Genomic DNA, 22768 nt, shown 5'->3' with positions numbered 1-22768 from the left:
GGATATGAATTTATGGGAAAGCATCCCCAAAACCTGATCCACCATGAAACCTTGGAGCATCCCCTGAGCTCTGACAGAAAGACTGTGAGGGAAGCAGATTTCTGTGCTATGCAGCACGGAGAGAAATCACAATCCCCCAGTCAGGCAAGGAGGAAATGGCCACTTCTCTGTAGTCCTGCTGCAAACAGAGAATAGGTGGGGACCTACAGGAAAAGCAGCCCCAGAAGAGGAGATTTTCATGAGCTGGGAACCTGAGCAACTAGATAGGCAAGCTGAGATCCAGAAGACTATAGATCCTTGCCCAACTGTGGCTGGGAGGCAATGAGAACCCTTAGGAATATTATCCCAGTACTGTAAAAACTCAGAGAAAGTCTCAGACTTCCATATGTTCCAGACTGAACAGAGTGGTGAAAAGCCAACAGGACCAGAAAAAGCCCTGCAGTTCTCCATGCACAGCTCCTAGGTCCAAGCTACTGCTTTAGGAGACTGACACACTATTCCAGGTTTCTTAAGGAAACTTGTTTTGTTCACAACCCCCCGGCCTTCCCACAGTCACCTTCTGAAAGGCATCACAACCACTCTGCATTGCACCATGCCACATGTGTAACTGTGCTGGGAGGGAAGTGGTTATTAGTGCCTGCAATGACAACAACAGGAAGGAGATGCTACCAAGTGTTACTTTCCCTGCGATGCAGTGCTCTTGCAGAACTCTGTGCTCATCTCCACAACAGAGCTGGAGTCACACTGCTTATTTTTAAACCTCTGTTACCCTCAGTACAACAGGAAGAGAACAGTAATTCATAAATTGAAAACTAAACTCCAGGGGGTAGCCTGACAGACCTCAGGGAAAGACCCAAGTTCTTGAAAGAGGTCCTCTATATTGCTTGCTAACCAAGGCGCATGAGCACAGACTCTTAGTCAGATCCTGCCACCTTCAACTTAGAGCTACCCTGCAGGGCCACTAGGCGGCCCAAGCCTTGCATCTCCCACCAGTGGCTGACAGTTCTCAATATCTGGGGACTATAAGAGAGCTTTGGACAAAGAGATACTTTTTGTGGCTAGTTGTGACAAGGTGAAAACACTGCTGGGTAAGGCAGGTTTTCTAAATGTTCTCTGGGGCTCATGTCATGCAAGGAATATGGTTGTGTATACGTACCACTGCTTCCACAGCAGGTGAGTTGTCACCAACCACTAGCAAGGCAGGGCACCTGGTAAAAAAAACAAGAGAAATGTTACTTCCCATTGCTTCTAAGGAATTTCTGAGAAGGTCGAGGTCTGTGCACCAACAGCCTTATGAAACGTTAACAATGCTAAGCAAAATCCCTCTGTGCTCCCACACCATGACATTTTGTTTGCATCAAAACCTCCTCTGTGGCTTGCATATGCACCCGTACCATCCCCTCCATGTACACCAACTATCACTACTGTTACAGATGTGTTAAAAGATGGGTGTAGGGCTGAAAGAAACACCATCCCAGGCAACAGAAGGGAGCATGCTCTCTGGAACGAAAGTCAGGAATTTCAGAATAACTACATCCAACAGAGCTTAATGCCTCTGAGGGTGGCTACTGGCCAGCACTGTATTTTGGTCTGTATTTTAGAAAGATACACAAAAGATTCTGGGAATATATTGAAAAACATGATATTAAAACCTCTGTCAAGAAATCTGTGCTTTCATATCCATTTTTATATGTACTGTAATTCTAGAACAGTTAAGATTCAATGCATAAAACATACCCAGAAGGCCACTGATCAAGTGGCTGTGAATTTATATTATTCATTTACAGATAAATGTAAGAAAGGTTTGGGCTAGACACCCCACTTTGGTCTGGTGACTAGATGGCAAAAGTTATGCTAGAGGCCATGAATGACAGAGCTCAGTCAGTGAAGTACCACTAAGGTTTGTGAGACTGAGGGCCTATGAGCAAGCCTAAAAGCAAAGAGACCCAAACTTCCATAGGAATTATTTAAGGGTCTGCAGATCCCTATGAGTCTATCTGTCTGCACGACAGAGAGCAGCATGATCGGCTTTGCCTGGAGACCAAGCAAGGAAATCTACCACTTCAGGTTAGCCAAGATCTAGAGGGTTTGTCTGTAGATGCTAAAGCATCTCCTGGGACTGGCAGCAGCAGAAGTCCACACAGTTTCCAAGGAGACAACAGCAGAGCCTGTGCAGCAGCGTCTAGGCCAGCCCAGGTATTCTGCCTCAGCACTGCAATTCACAGTCTTCGTGTGGTGATGATTTGCCCCTTTTGCTTTCTTGCTTAGAACTTGAAAATTTACTTATACTTGCTCTGCACTGCTCTCCAATGTCTGTCCCTTCTCAGCTGTACTCTGCGCAGACTATTAGCCCTCTGACTAATGAGTCACTGCCAAGGTGGGAGCTGTCATACCCTCCCCATCCCTCTATGAGAATTGTGCAGACAACTTTTCTGGGCAGAGTAGGGGAAGATAGGCAGCAGCAACAAACAAAAACCTGGCTAATTTTACATGAAAAACAATCAAACTAACAGCTCAGAAAGTACAGTGGCTTCTGGGTGGAAATTCTTACTCCTCTGACCCTATCTTCTGGGGAATGTCAACATGTTCTTACTGAAAGGGCTTCCAGAAGCCTCTGCTCCACTCTGGCTGACAGCACTGCACCAAAGCCTGGGACTGTCTGAACTGTCTTCCCAGCAGCTGGTCTAGTTCTTCCTAAGAAGCAGTGACAGTTTTTCTGCTGAAGGGACTGCATATTAACTAACTAACACAGGTTGATTAACAGTAACTTACTTGAGTGTTTTTGCTGTATTTTCATTGATGCCAAGAACTGGTCTCTCAATTTCCAGGTCTCTGCGACTGGAAGACAAAGCAGAACAATTCTCCATCACATTGTCAGAGGAAACTGGTTATAGTGGGAACATTCAAAATCCAACCATGTGTGCTGGCTCCAGCAACCAGACAACAGGTAACCACCTCCCGTGTCATGCCACGGACACGAGCCCCAGTAGTCATTGCCAGAAAATGGGATCCATGGCAAGCTTGATGTAGATCTTCAGAGATTATATATATGATAGCAAATCTACTGAGCAGGATGGGTATGGGAACAATTCTGAATCTAGAAGGCACAAAAGCATCCTGTACCTGTTGTATGACGTGAGGAACAGCTGAAGGTTATCTTGGTTAATATCCTGTGCAATATGAAGCCTGTATGTTTGGATCAAATCTAGATTTGCCTGCAGTTCCTCCTGTACAAAAGTAAAAGAATTGGAAGACAAATTTTCTTCACATGTAATAATGTCTAAGAAATTACATTCTTAAAAATACTGAAGCACTGAACTGCCTCCACACTCATCGCTCACTGCTGAACAATAACCTACAGGGACAGTGACTCCAGACTGCATTAATACCTATGCTATATTAAGTGTTCCCATGAAATGACTGTGAAGGTGCAGTATTTTGGTAATGTGATCATAATTTTAAGAATGGTAGTGCACATGCTGCTGCTGGAGTATAAAGGTATCTTGAGATGCTATAAGTTGGCTCTTGAGCCTCAGCACTGCTTATATGGGTACAAATCACTCTGTTTTAGGAATGTTTTCCACTTATGTTTCATGTTAAAGAAGCAAAGCTTTATATGTAAGTGCCAAGACTGGGACCAAAGGAAAATCTCATCCCAACACACAGTTCTATGAAGAAATTGCATTCCAAAAGGGGAGAGAGAGAGAAAGGAATGCAAGGAAGCACTATACGTAATGAAGGGGTGTGAAGAGCATGTGTGCTCTAAGCAGGAGGAAGCTAGATGACTCCTTTCAGTAATTATGTGATGTTACGAGGGGGCTTCAGGTCAGGTATTGATTTGCTGCGAGTCATATGCTGTGTGCATGAGGCACAACCTCTTTCAGTTTCCTGGTAAGCTTGCTGATTGGGAGTCAGCAAATCCCAAACAGAAGGCACTGTTGTAGCCAAAAGTTTCAGGAGGGGCTATTTTGCCTCTGCTGAAGCTAAAGGGGAAGAGGAGAATGCAGCAATTTAACATCTAGACACGTACAATAACCCCCTATCAACTTACAGCCGATCTGTCCTCCACCCACAGATCAAATGCCTCTTTGCTGGTTACAAGAGAACTGTCTGACACATGTTTCTGCAGACATTTGTTTGGGCAGCAAAAAGGACAGAGTTCTGCAGCACTAATGGTGTGGGACACTACTCTCTTACCATGTCTGGAGTCTGGAGACAGTCAGCGCATGCATGAGGATGTGTTTGCTCCCCCTAGCATACAAAGTCCTGGTGCAAGCTTGCCACATAGAGAAGATTGTACAGTCTATGGCAACCCTTGATGGAGCAGGGCTATTTCAGAGAAGTTATATACAGAAGTTAGAGCTCCATGTATGGTTGCAGGGGCAACATTAACACCTACTGGTTACTTACATGGCCAAAATGATGTGCCAAGACAATATCCACTATGTTGGTTGTCCAGCCTGAAAACTGAAGAGTGACAATGAATGAGAAGGAGAGAGAGGAATTGGAAAATGCTGTTTCATTACAAATTTCAAAGCAGCTCCTCAGAATAAAGAAAATAACAACAACAAAAAAATTTCAAGGAATATAAGCAACAAAACGCCTGACGTATAGGATGGGTGTGCAAGGCTTCAAAGAAGCACGTAGAACAGACAGCCCTCCAGAATTGTGAAGCCTTGATAACAGTAAGTGGCCAGAATATCAGAATAATTAAAAGATTCATTCAGCATAAGCCAAATGAAGCCTGCAAGCACAAGTACTAAATCAGAGGAGAGGTAAGTGCATGCTTAGCAGCCATTCATCTCCATGCAGTTTTCTAAATTGGAGGTCGTGCCACACCCAGACTGAGGACACAGTAGTGACAGAAATGAGATTGTGCATTTTTGGACATAAAATGACAAATTCCTGTACTCTGCCTTTTCTTCCTTATTCCACACACTGTTTATCAAGCACTGTGGAGAGAATATATATAAAGGAAGGAAAATCTCACCTTGGATGCTGCCCAGTCGATCCAACCCTTTGCACATGGATCAACATTAATAAGCACAAGTCCCTCCACCAGGTCTGGGTGGCTGAGCTGCAGAGAGAGAGCACAAGCATGCTCAGAAGGATCGTTTAAGCCACAAAAGCACACACTGGTAGGTGTAGCAGCTGGAAAGCTACTTGTAAAAGCAAGGCAAGACAAAATAAAGATTAAATGGGGCAGACAGTGACCTTTTCAGAGCCTAGCCCAAAGCAGGCCTTTTGTACCAGAAGGATTCGTTTGTTGGCACTGATGGATCAGCTGCTCATACAGCACCTGCAGCCTGAGCAGGCCTCAGCAGTGTTTTCTAGTGCCCATATGCCTGGTGCAGCCGTGGGGTTGCAGGTCCTGCTCTGGCTCCTGTGTGTGATGGGGCTGTGAGCAGTGACCCTCCCTGCTCCAATGTGGCATCTTCAGCAGAGATGTGGCAAAACAGCATGTTGTGGCAGGTGGCACCGGAGTCTGTGCTGAGGTCCCCGAAGCATCTGCAGCCTGAATAAGGGTCTATGAAGCTCCTGGTGCAGTGGAAGGCACCCCTTTGTCCTGCTCAAGCTGCCAGCAGCCCTGTCCCCACTCTAGCCTGGCATCCCAGCACCATGCAGTTTACCTTGGGGCATGTGTGCAGAGCAGGGTAACAAAATACTCTGAGAATTGCTTGTGAACACAAAAGCAGCAATCTAACAGAAGTGGATAGCTTCAAGCTTTAGGCTCACTGAAAGGCTGAAATTTTACTGAAACCTGTACTCTCTGCTTCACTGCACAGATTAGCATCAGTTAAGCAGAAGGAAACGACTCTGTCCTCAGCAGGAAGCTGTCTGCAATCCAGGTAGCATGGCAAGGGCTTTCTGACACTTCACTGAGCTCAGGCCAGAGGTTTATTTGAGTGATTTCTTTATCAAGGCTCATAATTACACAAGATACAAAAAGTAAGCAACAGATTGAACATCGGTGATTAAAACTGATGTAGGCCCTCCCTCCCCTGACACAATCCTGACTGCTGGGAAGAGGAAACAGAACTTTTTGTAGGAAGGGGAGCTGCATGTGGCTTTAAGAAGAAGTAAGTAGCCTAACATGTCAGCAACTCTCTGCACTCAACAACTTCAAGAAAACTTTACTGAGAATGTTAAGAGTTCAGCATCTGTTTTTAAAGCTATCCCTGAATGACTCAGGTGAATTCCTGGCCCACGTCTACTGATTTCACATACTTATAAAAATTCCACCAGGGAGAAACGTAGAAGTAAGTAACAACACAAAGCTAGTGCTCCCTTCTTTAAAGGCGGAGTGCAAAATCCCCTGCCACTGAAAAAGTGCATTCCTCATCTGCACTAGTCCGTAATACATCCCCACAGCACATCACTGGATCAATTGTTTGGTGTCACAAACTCTGGAAGCAGCATACAGTAATGCAGACAGAGCTTTGTGAAGACACTGGTGCCTTCAGTGTTTCAATTACAAACATCCAATCATTCCAAGGCTGTCCATTTCTAGCAGACAGGATGGGTTCTGCTGACCCAAAGACATCACATTACAATCTTTCCATGCCTGGCATAGCTTTGGTGTAGGTTTGGCCGCTCCAGTTTAACCATCTGGTCAAGAAGTAGCTCTCACATGGCTCCTTGCATGCCTATTGGAATTACTGCTGCTTTGCCCACGCCCCACAAATGGTTTGTTTGATTAGTAGAAAACCACAGCTCATGTAAGTCACAAGGAATGAAGAGATACTTACTGCACACCTGCTGAGGACATATGCACCAGCTCCCAGTCCAATCCCAATGAAGCTCTTCAGGCTGAAATATAGGCATTTCACAATCAGCAAGGCTAACTTAAGCTGAAGCATCCCTAAAGGCAAAGCCTTTCCCCTCTCTGCATCCAGCTGTTCACTTATGGTTAATTTTCAAAATGATACAACAATGATGCAGCAGTCATAAATTGTCTCGCGTGGCAGACAGCGTTCCCAGCTTAAGAACCAGACAGGGTTACACAGGTTAGGAGACACTCAGGACTCTTGGGACAACTCAGTGAACATATCAGATTACTGCAAGCGGAGATAGAGAGAGGTGCTGGAATGGCTGAATCCAGCTGACTCACCCTGACTTTCTTTCAGAGACTTACTTCAGGTGTGTAAGAACAGCAGGCAGCATTTCAGCCAGTTCATCCATACTGGGATACTGGTACCTGAAAACCAACACAGCTCATCTGAGGTTGTCCCCGAGTTCTACCCAATGTAGGAGAGACAAGGAGCATCTGACAGGAAAGTACATAGATGATTATCATAGAATCATAGAATATCCTGAGTTGGAAGGGGACCCAAAAGGAGCATCGAGTCCAACTCCTGGCACCACACAGGTTTACCCAAAAATTCAGACCATATGACCAAGAGCATAGTCCAAACACTTCTTAAACTCCCAAAAGGCTTGGTGCCATGACTACATCCCTGGGGAGCCTGTTCCAGTGTGCGACCACCCTCTCGGTGAAGAACCTTTTCCTGATATCCAGCCTGAACCTTCCCTGTTGCAGCTTGACTCCATTCCCTCAGGTCCTATCACTGGTCACTGAAGAGAAGAGATCGGTGCCCACCCCTCCCCTCCCCCTCGTGAGGAATCTGCAGACCATGATGAGGCCTCCCCTCAGCCTCCTCTTTTCCAGGCTGAACAGGCCCAGTGCCCTCAGCCGCTCCTCGTACATCATCCCCTCTAGGCCCTTCACCATCTTAGTTGCTCTTCTCTGGACACTCCCCAACAGTTTCACATCCTATTTGTACTGTGGTGCCCAGCACTGCACACAGTACTCGAGGTGAGGCCACACCAGTGCAGAGTAGAGTGGGACAATCACTTCCCTTGACCAACTAGCAATGCTGTGCTTGATGCACCCCAGGATATGGTTGGCCCTCTGCAATGATTATTCTGCAATGATACTGTCAAGTCCAGCCAACAGCATAGATCTCATCCCTCTGAGCAAGACCAACACAGAGCTATGTTTGGGGCAGTCAGGCTTCTGTAGAAGACAGACAAAGCAAGGAACACCAGCTAGACTGTGATGTGCTGGGCTCACACTCAAGTCAGAGAGCTGGTACCACTAGCAAGGGCCTCAGTGACATGAGAGTTCCCTGCACATTCCTCAGGAAGCCTCCTCATCTTCCTCTGCTCCTGATATTCCACCACACTCTGCCTAGCAGTCCCAGTCAGGTTAAACTGGGTAGCTACCTCAGACCAGACTGCAACAACATCTGGAACTACAAATGTCTCTGCAGAGCTCTTACCCAGACGGAAATGGGGGGGCTCCTTCCTGTTGGCCTGGCGCATCCACGTGGCACACAGCAAAATGCTGAGTGATCTCCTGCATATCTTCGAAGTTAAAGAATGCATTGAAACAGGATTTGTCTGTGAGAGACAAAAAGAAATGAGACGTTACCTGACGTTTTACTATGATCCGTCCTCCACACATCATGGCATACACCTTTGTGAACCCAACCCCGTGCTGAGTCTGTGGGACAGGGGATGCTGGGTGACCGTGCTGCCGTGCCCCACTGACTGCAACGCAGCAATGAGGTCCAGCAAATTAACTGCCATCGCTGGAGGGCAGGCAAGCAGGCAAACATCACCCCAGCACGCATGCCCAGGAAAACAGGGCCCTGCTCAGGTATTCATGGCACATACTGAGAAGCACCTATGTGAACATAACAGCACGTGTGGGGTGGGAAGATATGGTAAGAGCAGCTGACCCCACTACAAACATTAGTGTACTTCTGCAGCTTTGAACAAGGGACTTGCTCACCTGCCCAGCATTCAGGAAAACTGATGCCTGGTGGCAATTCATGGAGAACAGCTCTACTAAACGGTGCAACAAGTCACCTAGAGCCCTGTAGCGTGGTAGGTGGTTTCATTTTAACCCTGGCCCCATCTTTTGGGGGCTGTTGGAGGGCAGGGGCATGCTCCATGCTCTCTCTTAAGCAGACCTTTATCTTTTTATCCTGAAATGACCTATCCCATCTCAGCTCAAGGCCAGTCCCACTGCTCTCCATACTCAATTGCTGATAACATAAACAAGCACTTTTTCAGGGTCCTTGGAATACAAGGGCTTACGGTTGAGGCCAATGTCATGGTATGTGAGGATGACAGGTCTGTTCCCCTTGGGTGTGCCCCGCATGGTGACATGAACCACTCCGAAAGCTGTCTCAATGTCATGTTCCTGCAGAGAGAGAAGAAGGAGCCTCAACATTACGTGTGCTGGCTGTGCTATGGGTAACTCCAGCTAAGGGCCAGCAATAAATGCTTCATCCATATTCTATCATTGCCATCCTGTCCACTGCTGGCATCCCTTCAGTCCACAAGTCTCTGTTCAACGTGCCTGCAGCCCACAGCCCTGGGATCATCGTGCCAAAGGGCAGGCTGAGGGGGCACAGCAATGCCAGAGAGGCTGGTAGCAGCCCCAGACCCTGGAGACCGCACATCAGAACATTTTGGAAACTGCAAGGCACCACAGAACGAGGAGACCCAAGCTCTGCAGACCCAACTGCTGGCTGCCTGGGGTGCTGCCACCCAAGGCAGTGAGAGCTCACACAGTGCCTTGCACAGGAGAGAAAGAGGACCATAAAGCCTCTGCTCTGATACGTGTCCAGGGCAGAAACAGAAGCCACAGACTCAGGATAGTGAACAAAGAAGTGCCCGTAACGTTGTCTGAGTTTAACTAGAATAGTTGTAAACACATCTAGACAAACACTGATCTGATATAACCGCAGACTTTGGAAAAGATGTGGAGATAGCAGTAAGGCTGGTTACCCAACATCATCTACAAGTCCATTCTCTAATCTATAGAAGTCACAGGAGAGCAATGCCCTAACTTACAGACACTGAGAAAAACACACATTATTTTCTTGATATTAAAAAAAATAATCTGTTTAGGGAATAACCTCATGGTTCAGCCTTAAAACAGGACATTACAAAGCCTAAAATATTTTGTATTACACAAAGTTTACACAAAGCTTCTGATTTTTTTTAACAGTAAATTCCAATAACCTGGATGTGATTAGACCGAATATAGGACAGATGAGAGTACCTGGTTCACAGCACATCAGAAATTCATCTCGCCCTTCCTTTCCCCAGAAGTATTTCTTTTTGGGAAGCCCCAAAGTCTCTCCCCTTCTCTCAGAAGTGTGGCAACAAAAGCAAGCTGCCAGAGTCGTATCACCTGAGGTAGCCCAAAGCCTTCTGCCTGATTGGCTTTAAAAGGCAGAAAGACATGCTGGAATCATTTCTGTGGTGCAGACCACCTCTGGCTGCCCTCATCCTCAGAAAGTGGTAGGGTTTTAACTGCATGCAGATATTGCATCGCACATGCAGAGAAGCCAGAGTACTTAGAAAGCAGCAGTAACCTGCCTGCACTAGATGTGGGCAACAAAAAATGGTAGGCGAGGTTCTAGAGTTTCTACAGCCCGAGGATGACAGCACTCCATCCAGCTCCCCCTTGTTCTCAGGACAGGGCTGCAGACCAAGACATCCTGCATAAGGAGATGAAAAGTCCTTGTGTGCAAAGCAGGCCCTGGACTGTGCAGCTGGCAGCAGCACTGCCTGTCCTTGCAGCACGTGTGCTCAAGCAAAGCCAGGCTGTAGCCTGGTCTCTGCCTCCCAAGCCTCTGTGAAACCACCAGGCTGTCTGCTGCTTGCCTGTCTTCTCAGCTGCTGCTCTGCTACAACTGGGAAAAGGCCTGCTCTGTACCCCAGCAGTACCAGCACCGCCACAGGAGTGGCCCTCATAGCATTTTGGAAATTAGCAGGAATGAGTAAGTCCTCTAAGGAAACTGGCAGCTTTTGGAGGAGGCTGAGGCCGGTGATTTGTAGTGCAGGCAGCTGAAGCAGCCGAGTGCAGCAAGCTCATGGAATTGCCCAGCAAGTGCCAAAGCAGCAGGAGCTTGCAGTCCCTGGCTGCAGCTCCCTCCTCATCTGAGCTAACCACGTGGCCGACTGCCATGAAAAGCAGGACTCTGCCATAAGCAGCTTTAACTCACTGACCTGGAAGGAAACTATCCAAACTATCCAGCTGATTTTTTTTTTTTTAATTAATTTCATTTATTTATTTAATTATTTTAATCTGACTTTGTTAGATTTCTGCCAGGTCAACGAGTTAAGAAGCTCACAGAGAGGCAGGACAAATGCTGGTGCTGGCTCAAAGCCAGATGGGAGGGCACAGGCTGGCAGAAGCACTAACCCTGCCCTGAGCACGAGGCCCGTTGTACTGACTCTTGTCTCATGTGGCTGCACCTCCAGAGGACTGGGGAGGGTTTTACAAACAGCAACAAAAGGTTAACTATCAAACAGAAGCACAAAACCCTGAGGCAACAGTGAGAAAATCACAGAAATAACAAAATGGCTGATTATATTAAAAAAAAATAAAATTTAAATTGGTTCAGTGGCTTTTCTGGAATTAAGTCATTGTAAGGCCACATGCGCATCCACTACGTCAAAGACTGGAGAAGATACTTAAAACAGAAACATTCACCTCTCTTCAGTCCTTTAGTACAAGCACCTCAATGTGCTTCATACTGCAACAGCCTGCACTTTTGCGTTCCCCAAAGTTGACCTTGGGTCTTTCTTTAGCTCTCTGGTAGGGAAAGAAAAGAGTTTCCTCGAGCTAAGAATCAATCCTTGCTCTCCCACTTACTTTAACTTTGTGAACTGCTTAAACTGAGATTTTGGAAAGTGAGACAGTTTATCAGAAAGAGGTTTTTCATTTTCATTTTTCTCCAAAATAGCTCTCCCACATAGAAAAGTCAAAGGATAGCATGAGACAGCTGCTTAATATAGAGACCAGGTCACAGACTTTAGATAGCAACAAAAGTCGTTGTGCTTGTAAGATACAATTGCTACCTTGAATTGGCCAAGAAAAGGAGAAAGGTTATTACATCATCACTTGGTTATTACTCTTACAGAGAAGAATAACCCAGTTGCAATAGACCCCTCCCTGCCAGCCACTCAGTGCGATGTCCCACCCTAACAACTGACTGCTCCAAATTCTGCATATTCTTTCCTGGTGTTTGCCCACTGCTCAAGTAGAAACACAATGATGGAAAGTATCAGAAGCTAGTCATCCGCATTTCTCAGACAGCTATGTTTTGTTTCTGGTCTCTGTTAAGGCCAGCTCTGACACGCTGCACCAGTGTAGTCTGAATGGAGATTCAAGGACTGCTACCTTGCAGCTGTCAAACTCCCGCAATGGTCTGTCTGAACAGTCATCTGCAGTGCAGGGAAGGAGTGATGGGAGAAGGCAGGTGGCAAAGATGCGGCCAGGAGACTGCCTGATTTAACAAATGTGCTATTTACAAAATAAGGAAGGTGAAGGCAAGAGATGATGATGATCTATGGTTGCGTTTTGAAATACTCAATAAAATTTAATTTTCACTTAAGGACTGGAAACTTTATCAGAGGCTTCTCTGAAGAGATTTTATCTTCTGCCCTCATTCATACAGTAGGTTAAAAAAGAAACAGCAGCTGCAGGCTACGTGCTGTAAATGGGAACTCAGCAGCAGAGGCAGCCCTGCTCCCCACAGCCTGCTCTTGCTGGCCATGGGCACCAAGCCGTGATGCAAGCGTGCCGATAGGAGAGTGCTGCTGGTGAGAGGGAACAGATTCTGTGTGGGCAGCTACTATTGATCAACCCAAACCAGAGCTGGGAACAGTTGCTCCAAAAACTAGCAGTGCCCTTGGGGCATGAATGAGATGAGCCATGAGGGAGGAGGATCAGGAGGGATGAAGCTAGGCAGGGCAGCTGGGGCTGGTCATACCAAAGGTCCAACCACCCCTGCGAGTCTGACTGAGAGTGGGTACTTTGGAAAAATAGACTAGAGCAATCACGTAGTGACACTTCCTCAAAAACTTGTGTCTTGTAACTTAATTTTCCCAACCTCCAACAACTTGTAGGTCAAAAGAGACTTTCTGAACTGGCTTTTGCAGTCAGTCACCCTATCACCAGAAAAGCCAAAGCTCAACAAGGTGTGGGGTGAGGAATACCTGCTTTCCCGCACCTTTTGTCTGCTGGCTTCACCTGAGACTCCCCAGTCCTTGGTTTGGAGGACAGGGAACAGCCGATTCCATTCCCACAACAGCACCACCTATCAGCTTGTCATGCTTCATGGTTGCAATTTCCCTTCATCAGTCCCTTCTCTGGGCTAATACACTCTGCCCTGTTTGGCTGGTCTTGGTGCAGCAGCTTTTGTCTGACTGTGCTGTTGTTCTCCCCCCGTTGTGTTCTGTCCTGAGCTGGGGGACTGGCAGTATGTCCAATATGGGCATGCTGTGGATTTACACGTTTGCACAATGAGGTTGCTTTGTTCTCTGTTCCTGATAAACAAGAATTGATTTGTTTTGTTGAAAGCCCCGAGCTGACATTTTCACTCATCTCTTGTAATGTTAAGGTCATACACCTCGGGGTTATCATCAGTCCTGAGCCCACTCTGATGTTCTGCTGCAGGATGTGCAGCAGAACAATGTGCTCCAGTGTGTACTCAATGTGCACCATATTTGCATTTATCCAAAGGCAGATAAAAGTTGCCATTGCACATTCATCATTTTTTCTAGATCACTTAAGAACATGTTTAAGCAGCACAGGTCCCAACAAAGGCCTCTAAGGTACTCCTCTAGTGACCTCAAGTGACAATGAAAATTAATAAAGTATCACTACCCAAACTCTCTCACGTGCTTCCACATCTGATTGTGTCTGCTTTGTTCTGTTCATGCTTAATCTGCTATAGTTTATAACCTTTTTCATTTTCACAAGCTTTTTGAAAAATGCTTTTTTTTTGTTTTCAATAGCCTCTATGCTATTCTCTTTAGTTGTGCTGGCTTCCCTGCACCACTTCTCATATCTGCCACAACACATGGTGGGCATTTGCTCTCTGCCTCCATTTTGCTGTCCATTAAAAGTCTCAGAGCTGCTGCAGTGTTTCAGTTCTTAGCTGCCTCACTTATTTTCAATAAGCTTTTCCATTTCTATGCAGTGCTTGTTTTGAACTTTTGAGCATGAAAACAGTTAAGTTTTCCTATGTTGTTTTTTTTTTTTTTCTTCACTCTGGACAGATGTTGACCTTAAGCACATTACGGTTCCCATCACACGACAGCTCTTTAAAGACAAATGTTTTGAACATGTTTCTCCACTCTGCTCATAATCAGGTCAATGTGGGGCTCCACACTGTTGCTCCACAGAAGTCTGAATCTAAAAATGGAGTCTTGGTGTCATGTCCTACTGTCACATCTGCTTGTTTGACACAGAGAAGCCTGGGAAGAAGCTTCAGCTCTTCAACTACACACAAAACATACATTTCCTAGTTGAGCCTGGTATTTCAGCCTAAGGGAAATCTATGGTGTTCGCTGACATAAGTTAGAGCCAAATCAGATCAACAAGCTTCCTGTAACACCCATCTGCATCCTCTGACACCTGCATCTACCCTCACCTTCTCATGTACTCTATCCAGGTATTAGTGTCCCACGATAAGTGTCCAACAACAGGGTCCTCAACTCTCTTCTGTGATCTCAGACAAGAATACAGTAACTATTGGCAGAAACAAATAAAAACTGAGATTTTTTGGTGTAATTTCTCATTACAAATTGGCTGACTTGATGAAGTGTTGTTGAAAGGAGAGCTTCCCTCATCATTCTGCTCTTCCCCATGTCCAGTGCAGCTGATGGTCACACAGACATCTGTAAGCAGGGTGTGGGGCAGGCTTTGTTTCCTCACTACAACGGGAAACCAAAACAAGGCACCCTGCAGCTATATGACCTCTCATTCAGATGGAAGACCAGCACCACAAGGGCAGGTGTGGCAGCAGACTTGCCTTAGCTATGCCATTAAGGAATACTTTTAGGTAGGGGCTGGGCAGAAGAACACAGCAGCCAGAGAAAGGCCAGCAATGCTACCAACTATCTCCAAAAGTCCTGACTTTTGCTATGTATTTTTTGGTTCCAGCTCCTGAGGATCACTTCAGAAAATGAAATGTGTGTTCCTGAAAGGCTCAGGCACCAGAAGGAGGTAAGATACAACCCAACAGCAGTTTTAAAACATTTGAGATTAAACAGATATAGGAATTGCTGGGATGTACTCCTTGCTGGGGATTTGCAGAAGGTCAGACTAGACTGTTATGTTATCCTATTTGGTCTTAACATCTTTGAATGATCCTTAAACAGAGGAAGAAAATGCGTATCTAAATATGACTGCCAAAATATAAATTTACTGTGAGACTGATGACGATAAGAAGTGGACACATACTCAATGTGACAAAAGCTCAAATGGGGGGACATTCTCTGACTGCCACCTGCTGCTTTTGGCTAGAAAGGGAAACAATGACAGTGCCAGTGACAGATGCCACAGAAGATTTTGAATATTAAGAAATAACATTTCTGACTGAGGGAAGGAGGCACTCAAGAGCAGCTCCAGAGATGTCCATGGCTTGCCTTGAGCTCCAGACCCCAGGCAGTGAACAAAGGGACCTGAGTGCTGGACTGCAGCAGCCCAAATTCCAGCCACACTCCCTCAGCTACAGGTCTGAGCAGGATCCAGAGCTTAAGCTTTAGAAGTTATTAAAGTCTGAAATAAACCATTTGTCTCACAGTCGGAATGATTAATGATGAGAATTCGTATTACCAGTGCTTTTCACAACTAATTTATTAAGTTTCCTTTTTAGCATTACCTCACACTAGGAGGCTGCTCAAAGTTCATTATTAATTCCCTTGAAAAAAAATAGAAGTGATTTAAACTGGAGACTGACAACGAAGAACACATCTGTGAAATCTCTTCAATATATGTATTTTTTAATTCAGCTCTGGCAGAACACAGAGCAGCAGGGTATCTGCTACTTACATTCTGCCCTCTGTACAAGCAGAGGCTAGAAAAATCCCCTCAGAGCTTTCAGTTTAAGGACACTCAGGTCCTCACTTACCTAAGGCAGAGAAACCTGCCACTGCTACTTCACTGTGGGGTGGACGACGGGCAGATTACTCAGATGGGGTTTCCCTGTTTCAGTGAAACAGTAGCTACAGATCACTTACTTGAGTCATCTTTGCTAAGGCTTGCAGAAAAGAACTGCAGAATGTTCCTGGGGTAACACATCACAGCTATTGACTATGAAGAGATTAAAGTAGGTATTTTGTTGTCTTGCTCTTTGCAACAGCTGCCCTCAAATTTCTACACATTACTAAAACAACAACACAAACTATGCCTAAAAGCTAAGGAAAAAAATGTAAGATGGTGAAGCATTGCCATCTGGTAATTCTTATCATTACAGTACCACAGACCTTAACGCAGTTGGTATGTAAGTACTTACCACCTCCTCTCTGTGCAAGATTATTTTGGAAATAGTAGGGCTGAAGGAGACGGCTGCGTGGGAAGCAAGCCTAAATCAGATTCAAAGCAACATCTTGAACTAAATTATTCATTTCCATACAGAGCAGAAATTTATTAATAGAAAACACAATATCATCTATGCATGCAGGCTACGGTTTCTAGTACTTTGTGTAACTGGATTAAATCTTAAATTAGAGAAATGCTGGGTGAGAACCAAGAGCAGCAGCAGAACAGGGTGTGTAATCTGGTTACATAAACATGAAGGCATCAGGGGACAAAGGTGGTGCTGGGCTATCCCCAGTCTACTATTTTATATACAAACAAGCTTTTGTGAACTGCTGTTGCAAGGCACATGATGCTGAAGGACAGACCTACGTGTCTGTAACCCTTTCTAATGCCCTGTCTGCCCAGAGAGAAATGGAAAGTCATCTCCAAAACAGATCCTGCCAGATAACAGCTCTGCAGTCAAATGAACTGACATCCAGTGACCTATAACAGGAGTACAGCTGATGAGTTGGGTGTGTTCCCAAATCAGAGAACGCAAGCTCTTAAAACCACACAATAATTGAGAGTGATAAAAACTAAAAAACTAATGAGAATATCTACAAGTCAGGAAAGGAGCAAAGGCAGGATTGTGCTTTTCCATCTCCTGCCCTGCCTGTGTTACATGAAGCAGTTGAAGCCACAACTTTCTTGTCCTCCAGTAATGTATCCAGTGTCATGAGCAAGGCACCCAGCAGTGCTTCTTTCTCCTTGCTCCAAGGGTAAATGCCCCCTTCCCCAGATAATGTAGGAAATTGGAACTGCCAGTACTGCCAGATCAGTAATAGCTCAAAGTGAATTAGATAACCTGGAGGTCAGCTCTAGTAAGCCCAAGCCTTGTTCCCAGAACTTCACACCATGGTTTTGTGTCAGTGGAGCAGCAGCTTGCAGCCTTCCCCGGGGGCTGCAAACAGACGAGGTCGATGCCTCCATCCCCTGAGCAGTGAGCTCCAGGTGCCACATCCAGTAGACATATGGCCCTTGTAAACATTAAACCTACACAAAGAAGACCTACATATGCTAATACAAAAGGCTAGTCTAAAACAATTTTGCGCGACCACAGACCATCTTAAACCCCTAAAGGCAACCTGGATGATGAACCAGGGCCTGCACTTCCAGCCGCTACAGGTGAGATGTGCCAAACCACATTGCCATGCCTTGCTCAAAACAAGGAACATCTTAACATCTTCTGAAGAGAAGAATGCAGGGACGTGCTCTGCATCTCCAAACCTTCAATGTCCCCACCCACTAACTAGAACTGTGTCTAACAGTGTTCAGTTGTAAATAGCATTGCAATTAGCTGCTCTGAAACACCATTAAAGGGTGTTTCATAAGGGATGGAAACAGATCAATCACTGTGAGTGGAAAACACCATTCATTAGTCTTAAGACAGGAAAGAGGCAAATCCCTTTCTCAGCCTAAGGTGCATACATTGCCTTTGCTGTAAGAATTCATTGACAGAACAAAAATAAAACCCACAGGAACTTCAAATACCCTGTCTGCATAATCAGCCTCTTTAGTACACTGTTGTCGCAAGTGTACAGAAAGCAAAAATAATGTTTAAGTAAATCCCATGGAAGGATCACAATCATACATTTCAAAATTAAAATTATGCTTAAGTCAAAGTCTAGCTAGCAAAACCTCTCCAGAATTCAATACTGCAGCATTACATAAAAAGGGAATTTTTAGATGGAAAGCCAGTGATGGGAGGAATCAGAGAAAAGCTTCCCAGGAAATAAGATTTATTTTGTTTTGGATATATCTATTTTATTTTCATCATTTTTAGCTTTATATTTTTTGTTGTAGACATGTTAACAGAAGTCAATAATAGTATTTTGTTGATGCGGCTAACTAAAAAAAAAAAATAGGGGAAGCTTCTAATTTAGTAGGCATAAAAAAACTTTCTTGCTAGATCAAAACATCTTCTGTATTGTAATTAATTTCAGACTAGCACTTTGAACAAGAGAACAAAAGAACTCGTTGTACAGATCTGGAACACAATGGTCTTCAATATCCTACAGAAGAGATTTTGATGCTGGTGAGAACAGCTCCCCTGGGATTTGTACAGAGAAAGCAAACCCTTCCTCAAAGTGCTGAAGTTGCATATTATTTCATTGCAACATACAGGACATGCTTTAAAACATCTTGTATTCAAGGCTGCTGTGTAGCAATCACAAGCTGGCTTTAATGATTTCATTAGAAAATGAAACCAGTTTCCACTTAACGTCCATGACATCAGCATATACCCATGATGTGGTATTTCCAATAACCTCTCAAATGCAGAAGACCAACTCTTACGGCACAGCAAGCAAAAGTAAAGCAAAGAGACTGGACAAGGATAGGAAAACTTCCAATAAACAAGATTGAAAAGATTAAAACATGTACTTACGGAAACACTTCACCAAAATTACATTAGCAGAAACGTGTTTATTGAAAAATTGTACTTTCCAATACAGAAAAGTGGCAAAAAAATCTTCAGTGGGCTCTGTTGTTAACAAGGAAGTTTTAATTTCTTTCCCCTGTGGGTTTATGCCTGCCTCGTCTCTTCTGTTTCAGCTGAACTTTGCATGTCCCGGATTTACTTATCCCCACTTCTTTCATAACTTCTGAGCTTTCTACAAATATTCTGCCAAATCCCAACCACCTCTCCACACTCCAGGTCCTCTGAGGTGGTTCTGTGTGGTGTGTGCTGGAGAGCAAAGCACTCCTCTCCCTTCCCACAGCTGGGAGGCAGCAGAGGGGAGGCACTAGCTAGGGACCATACTGAATGGTAGCTCGTGTCAGAATGAAACATAAAGACTGAATTGGATAGTTTACAAATATACCTATATATGCCTTCACTGCTTTTTAAGCAGAACATCTTATAAAAGGGGAGAGTTTCAGGCTAACTCTGAACACCTCAAAGCAGCTGAAGAAGGTCTGCAGATAATAAAAGCACAAGCACAGCTCTATTAACTGTGTAGGTCACCACACCATCTGTCTACCAGCAAACCAGACCATTTAATCCACCATCTGCCTGCTAACATTAGAAGAAGTCAAGCCTAGATTTCATTAGGATTCAAATAGCTTTTAAGCAAAATGTAGGTCGCAGATTTAGGTTAATACATTTTATTTCTGAGAATAGCCTAGATTCATATCGATAAAGATCCCTAAGCCACCATGCTAGCTTTCCTCTTTATGAAGATTGCAATTGGTTATCAGATTACTTTGGGGTTATTTTAATTGATGCCCAGGCAATCTGTTATTTGTCAGGGTTAACTGTGCTTGCTTGCAGATAAACAATACAAGAAAATCAGGGCACCTGCATCTGAAAGCTATTATGATGCAGCCAGGCTAAAAGCTTCTTTGTTATCACATAAACCCAGAGTAACTAACTTCAGAAGCAGGAGTATGTTTGCTGTGTTAACTTTACTCAGATCTGGTCCTGGGAAGCAATTTTAAGTCTCAAACACGAATAAGTAAAACTGGATCAGTTCCATGGGGGTCTGAATATGTCAGCCAGCCATGCTTTACTAGATCAAAAAGCAAGCAGTAATTTTTGCACAGACAAAAGCTCGACTTCCAAGTTCTTCTTCCAAGTCTGTTAGCAAATGAGACATAAAATCCAAGGAGCCATCCCTCCATCTATGTGCTCCAACAGATTTCAGAGCTCACTCAGCCCTTGGTGACATTTTAAAGGTTGGCCAGGCAGGCCAGGCCAGGACTTCTCTGAATCCACACCATATAGGCAAAGTGGAGGAAGGTGAGGCTGGGACATCTGCAGTTGCAAGAGAGGCTATGCAACTTATTGGTGAAAAAATAAAAAATAAAATAAAATAAAAAACCCACAAACTAAATGAATTACCAAGTGGGCTCCTGGAAGGAACATCTCATCTCCTGCCCAACTGTTGCCATGGCCACCAGCTCAATGCTGATCTAAATTGAAGCAGGGAGAAGCAACACGCACGTCTTTCCCCGGCTCGGTGCTCCCAAGCCCCTTTCCACAGCTGCAGGCTGCCCTGGCAGCTCCTCCAACGGCACCGGGCACGTGCAAGTCAATGGCTGCTGCTTGTTCCTCTGGGGCTCCCACTGCACACATCTAATGTGACTTCAGATTTGGAGCACTCTTTAAACAAGGGTGCAGCGAGGCTCTGCTTGTGCAGAGAAAGCATAGAGGAAGAAGAAAGGAGCAGAAACGACGCACGGCTCCATCGTGGAGACTCCTTCCTAACCCCCCATTACCTCTCAAGGCAGCTGCAAACCCAGAGCTTTGCCATCGAATTTGCAGTAAAGGCTAATGTGCTCAGATTCTTCAGATTCTTAGGCATTGTATTCATATTCTTTCAGAGCAGACAGGCTTCAGTACAGAAGAGCCTGTGAACCACTCACCCAAAGCCATTGCACCTATTCTACCCTTTGCCCCATCCTACTTGGGAGCACTCTGAACCTCTGCAGAGATGGAAAAGATGCAGAAAGAAAGACAGAGACAAGATGGTATAGGGAGGTGTTTTTCAAACCCATTATCTACCTTTCTTAAACCAGAAAAATTACTCTAACACTGCTGCCACTTCTGAGATGGCAAACTTAAGTGACAACAAGGTAAGATTGGTAATTTTTGTATTTATAGACTTTAAGATAACATTAAAAGTCACAAGGAATCACGCTAGAGCAGTACAGTGATGTGCATGCCTAGATGGGGTGTACTTTCAGTGTCCTACATCAAGAGATGGGAAAAATACAAACTGTCTTCTTAAGACCATATTTTTTATTTTCCTGTTCTTCACAAGCTTGTAGAAGGTCTTCTGGAATTGTCTACATTGACAGACTTATTAAAAAGATCCCATGTGGTGTTGACAGATCTACCCCCTAGCTGCACCACTGGGGTAACACAGCTGTGAGCACCTCTCTGGTGCTATGCAAACATTACAGGCACAGAAGCCTCCTGCAGCTGGAGAAGGGAAAAGATACGGGCTGCAGATCAGCATGCTGAGTGGGAAGTCAGCAAGGTAATCTGGCATGGTAAATGGAGACTGTGCTTTATAAAACCCACCACATAATCTCAGTGCTGTGCTCTGCCTAACAAAGAATGTGTCCTCTGTCTTGGAGGCTTGTGGTGCAACTGCTCCTCTGAAAGGATTATTCCTATAGCAACCAGAGTGCTCGTCTCCACACTACTCTGAGATGGAAAATCTCCCAGAAAATGACCACAGCTTTGCCATGATCCAGGCCCAGCAGAGCACAGGTGCTGTATTTGGGGCAGCAGCAACACCTGGTGATTTCCATTTCCTCACAACACAAATACACAGAGCATGCAGACTCCTTTTTTTCCTAGTCAGTGAACCAGATGGGATGTGACAGAGCTGCAGTTATTCAGCAGATCACATCTCACCAACAAACTGCCTTTCAGGAGACCAGCCAATCTGCGGCCTGCTGTGGAGCCTTGGCAGAGAGCAGTCTGCACCTCACAGCACACAACGACATGCTCTGGTGAAAGGGCACTTTCTGTCAAATGGACATATTCAAGCACCTATTGATTAAACCTTCAAAGAAGTTAAAACGAACATACAGTTTTTCATTTCTGTCAGCATTACTGATAGGCCACAAGGAGGCTACCCGCAGATCCTTGGCTCCTTCACACATCTTACCTGACAATCGAAGTCCTGGAAGTTGCGAGCCGCATTCTGTGAATAAAAAAACAAAACAGAAAATAGACTTCAGCACAGTATCCCAAAACACGGACCAACACTACCATGAAGGGTCACCTCAGAAACCTCTCCTTCAGCATGGTCTGGCCAGACTAAAAACAAATATGAGACTCCCCCAAGAGAACTCCATGCAAGTTTTGCCCATCACTATTCAGTGAGTCCTCTGGGGACTGCCCCAAGGTGAGCATCTGGGTACTCAGATGAGAGTTGAGAGCACTGGAGCAGGAACAGATACAACCCAAGAGAAACCCTGACCAAAGGCAGGCTGGTTATGAGGTTGGTTTTTGCCTGGTCCTGGTGCCCCTTAATAATTCAAATTTAAAACTCTTTAGAGGATTGCCACTAGAATCACAGGTAATGAGTGCAAGAACACAAGCTTTGTGGTCAGCTAATCTACAGCAGCTGTTGTTTGCATTGTTTCATCTCATGGCAAACGCAGTGTTGCTGCTGAAACCGGAACGCATGGGAACAGGAGTAAACAACCCAAAGCAGACTTTTCTCAGATGGTGTCACCACCCATACATGTGAGTATACATTTGGTGTACTGCAAGATTTAAATTCTGCAGTAAGTTGTCTGTTTGTGTGCCTGCAAAGCTTCATGAGACCCAGGCTTTGATCAGTGGGGAGGCTACACTTCGGAGTGCTGCACAAGGCTGGGCAAATTACCCAAGTCAGCATAATATCTTACACG

The 22768-nt window shown here is 45.1% G+C and overlaps 1 protein-coding gene across 1 annotated transcript in view; it reads right to left on the bottom strand.

Annotated features, from left to right (window-relative positions):
• Nucleotides 1-22768, bottom strand: part of NDRG3 (NDRG family member 3) — a 53959-nt gene that overhangs the window by 4965 nt on the left and 26226 nt on the right. The window contains exons 3-12 of the mRNA XM_082773272.1: nucleotides 22018-22053; nucleotides 9106-9211; nucleotides 8283-8403; nucleotides 7136-7198; nucleotides 6750-6810; nucleotides 4991-5077; nucleotides 4411-4467; nucleotides 3124-3227; nucleotides 2773-2838; nucleotides 1157-1208 (exon numbers count right to left, since the gene is read on the bottom strand). Of these exons, the coding sequence (XP_082629398.1) occupies nucleotides 1157-1208; nucleotides 2773-2838; nucleotides 3124-3227; nucleotides 4411-4467; nucleotides 4991-5077; nucleotides 6750-6810; nucleotides 7136-7198; nucleotides 8283-8403; nucleotides 9106-9211; nucleotides 22018-22053 (753 nt within the window). The remainder of the gene's footprint in view (nucleotides 1-1156; nucleotides 1209-2772; nucleotides 2839-3123; nucleotides 3228-4410; nucleotides 4468-4990; nucleotides 5078-6749; nucleotides 6811-7135; nucleotides 7199-8282; nucleotides 8404-9105; nucleotides 9212-22017; nucleotides 22054-22768) is intronic.

The sequence above is a fragment of the Aythya marila genome (assembly GCF_965140915.1).
Source record: "Aythya marila genome assembly, chromosome: 16".
In the NCBI taxonomy this organism is placed as follows: domain Eukaryota; kingdom Metazoa; phylum Chordata; class Aves; order Anseriformes; family Anatidae; genus Aythya; species Aythya marila.
This window is presented reverse-complemented; position numbering and strand designations above follow the sequence as displayed.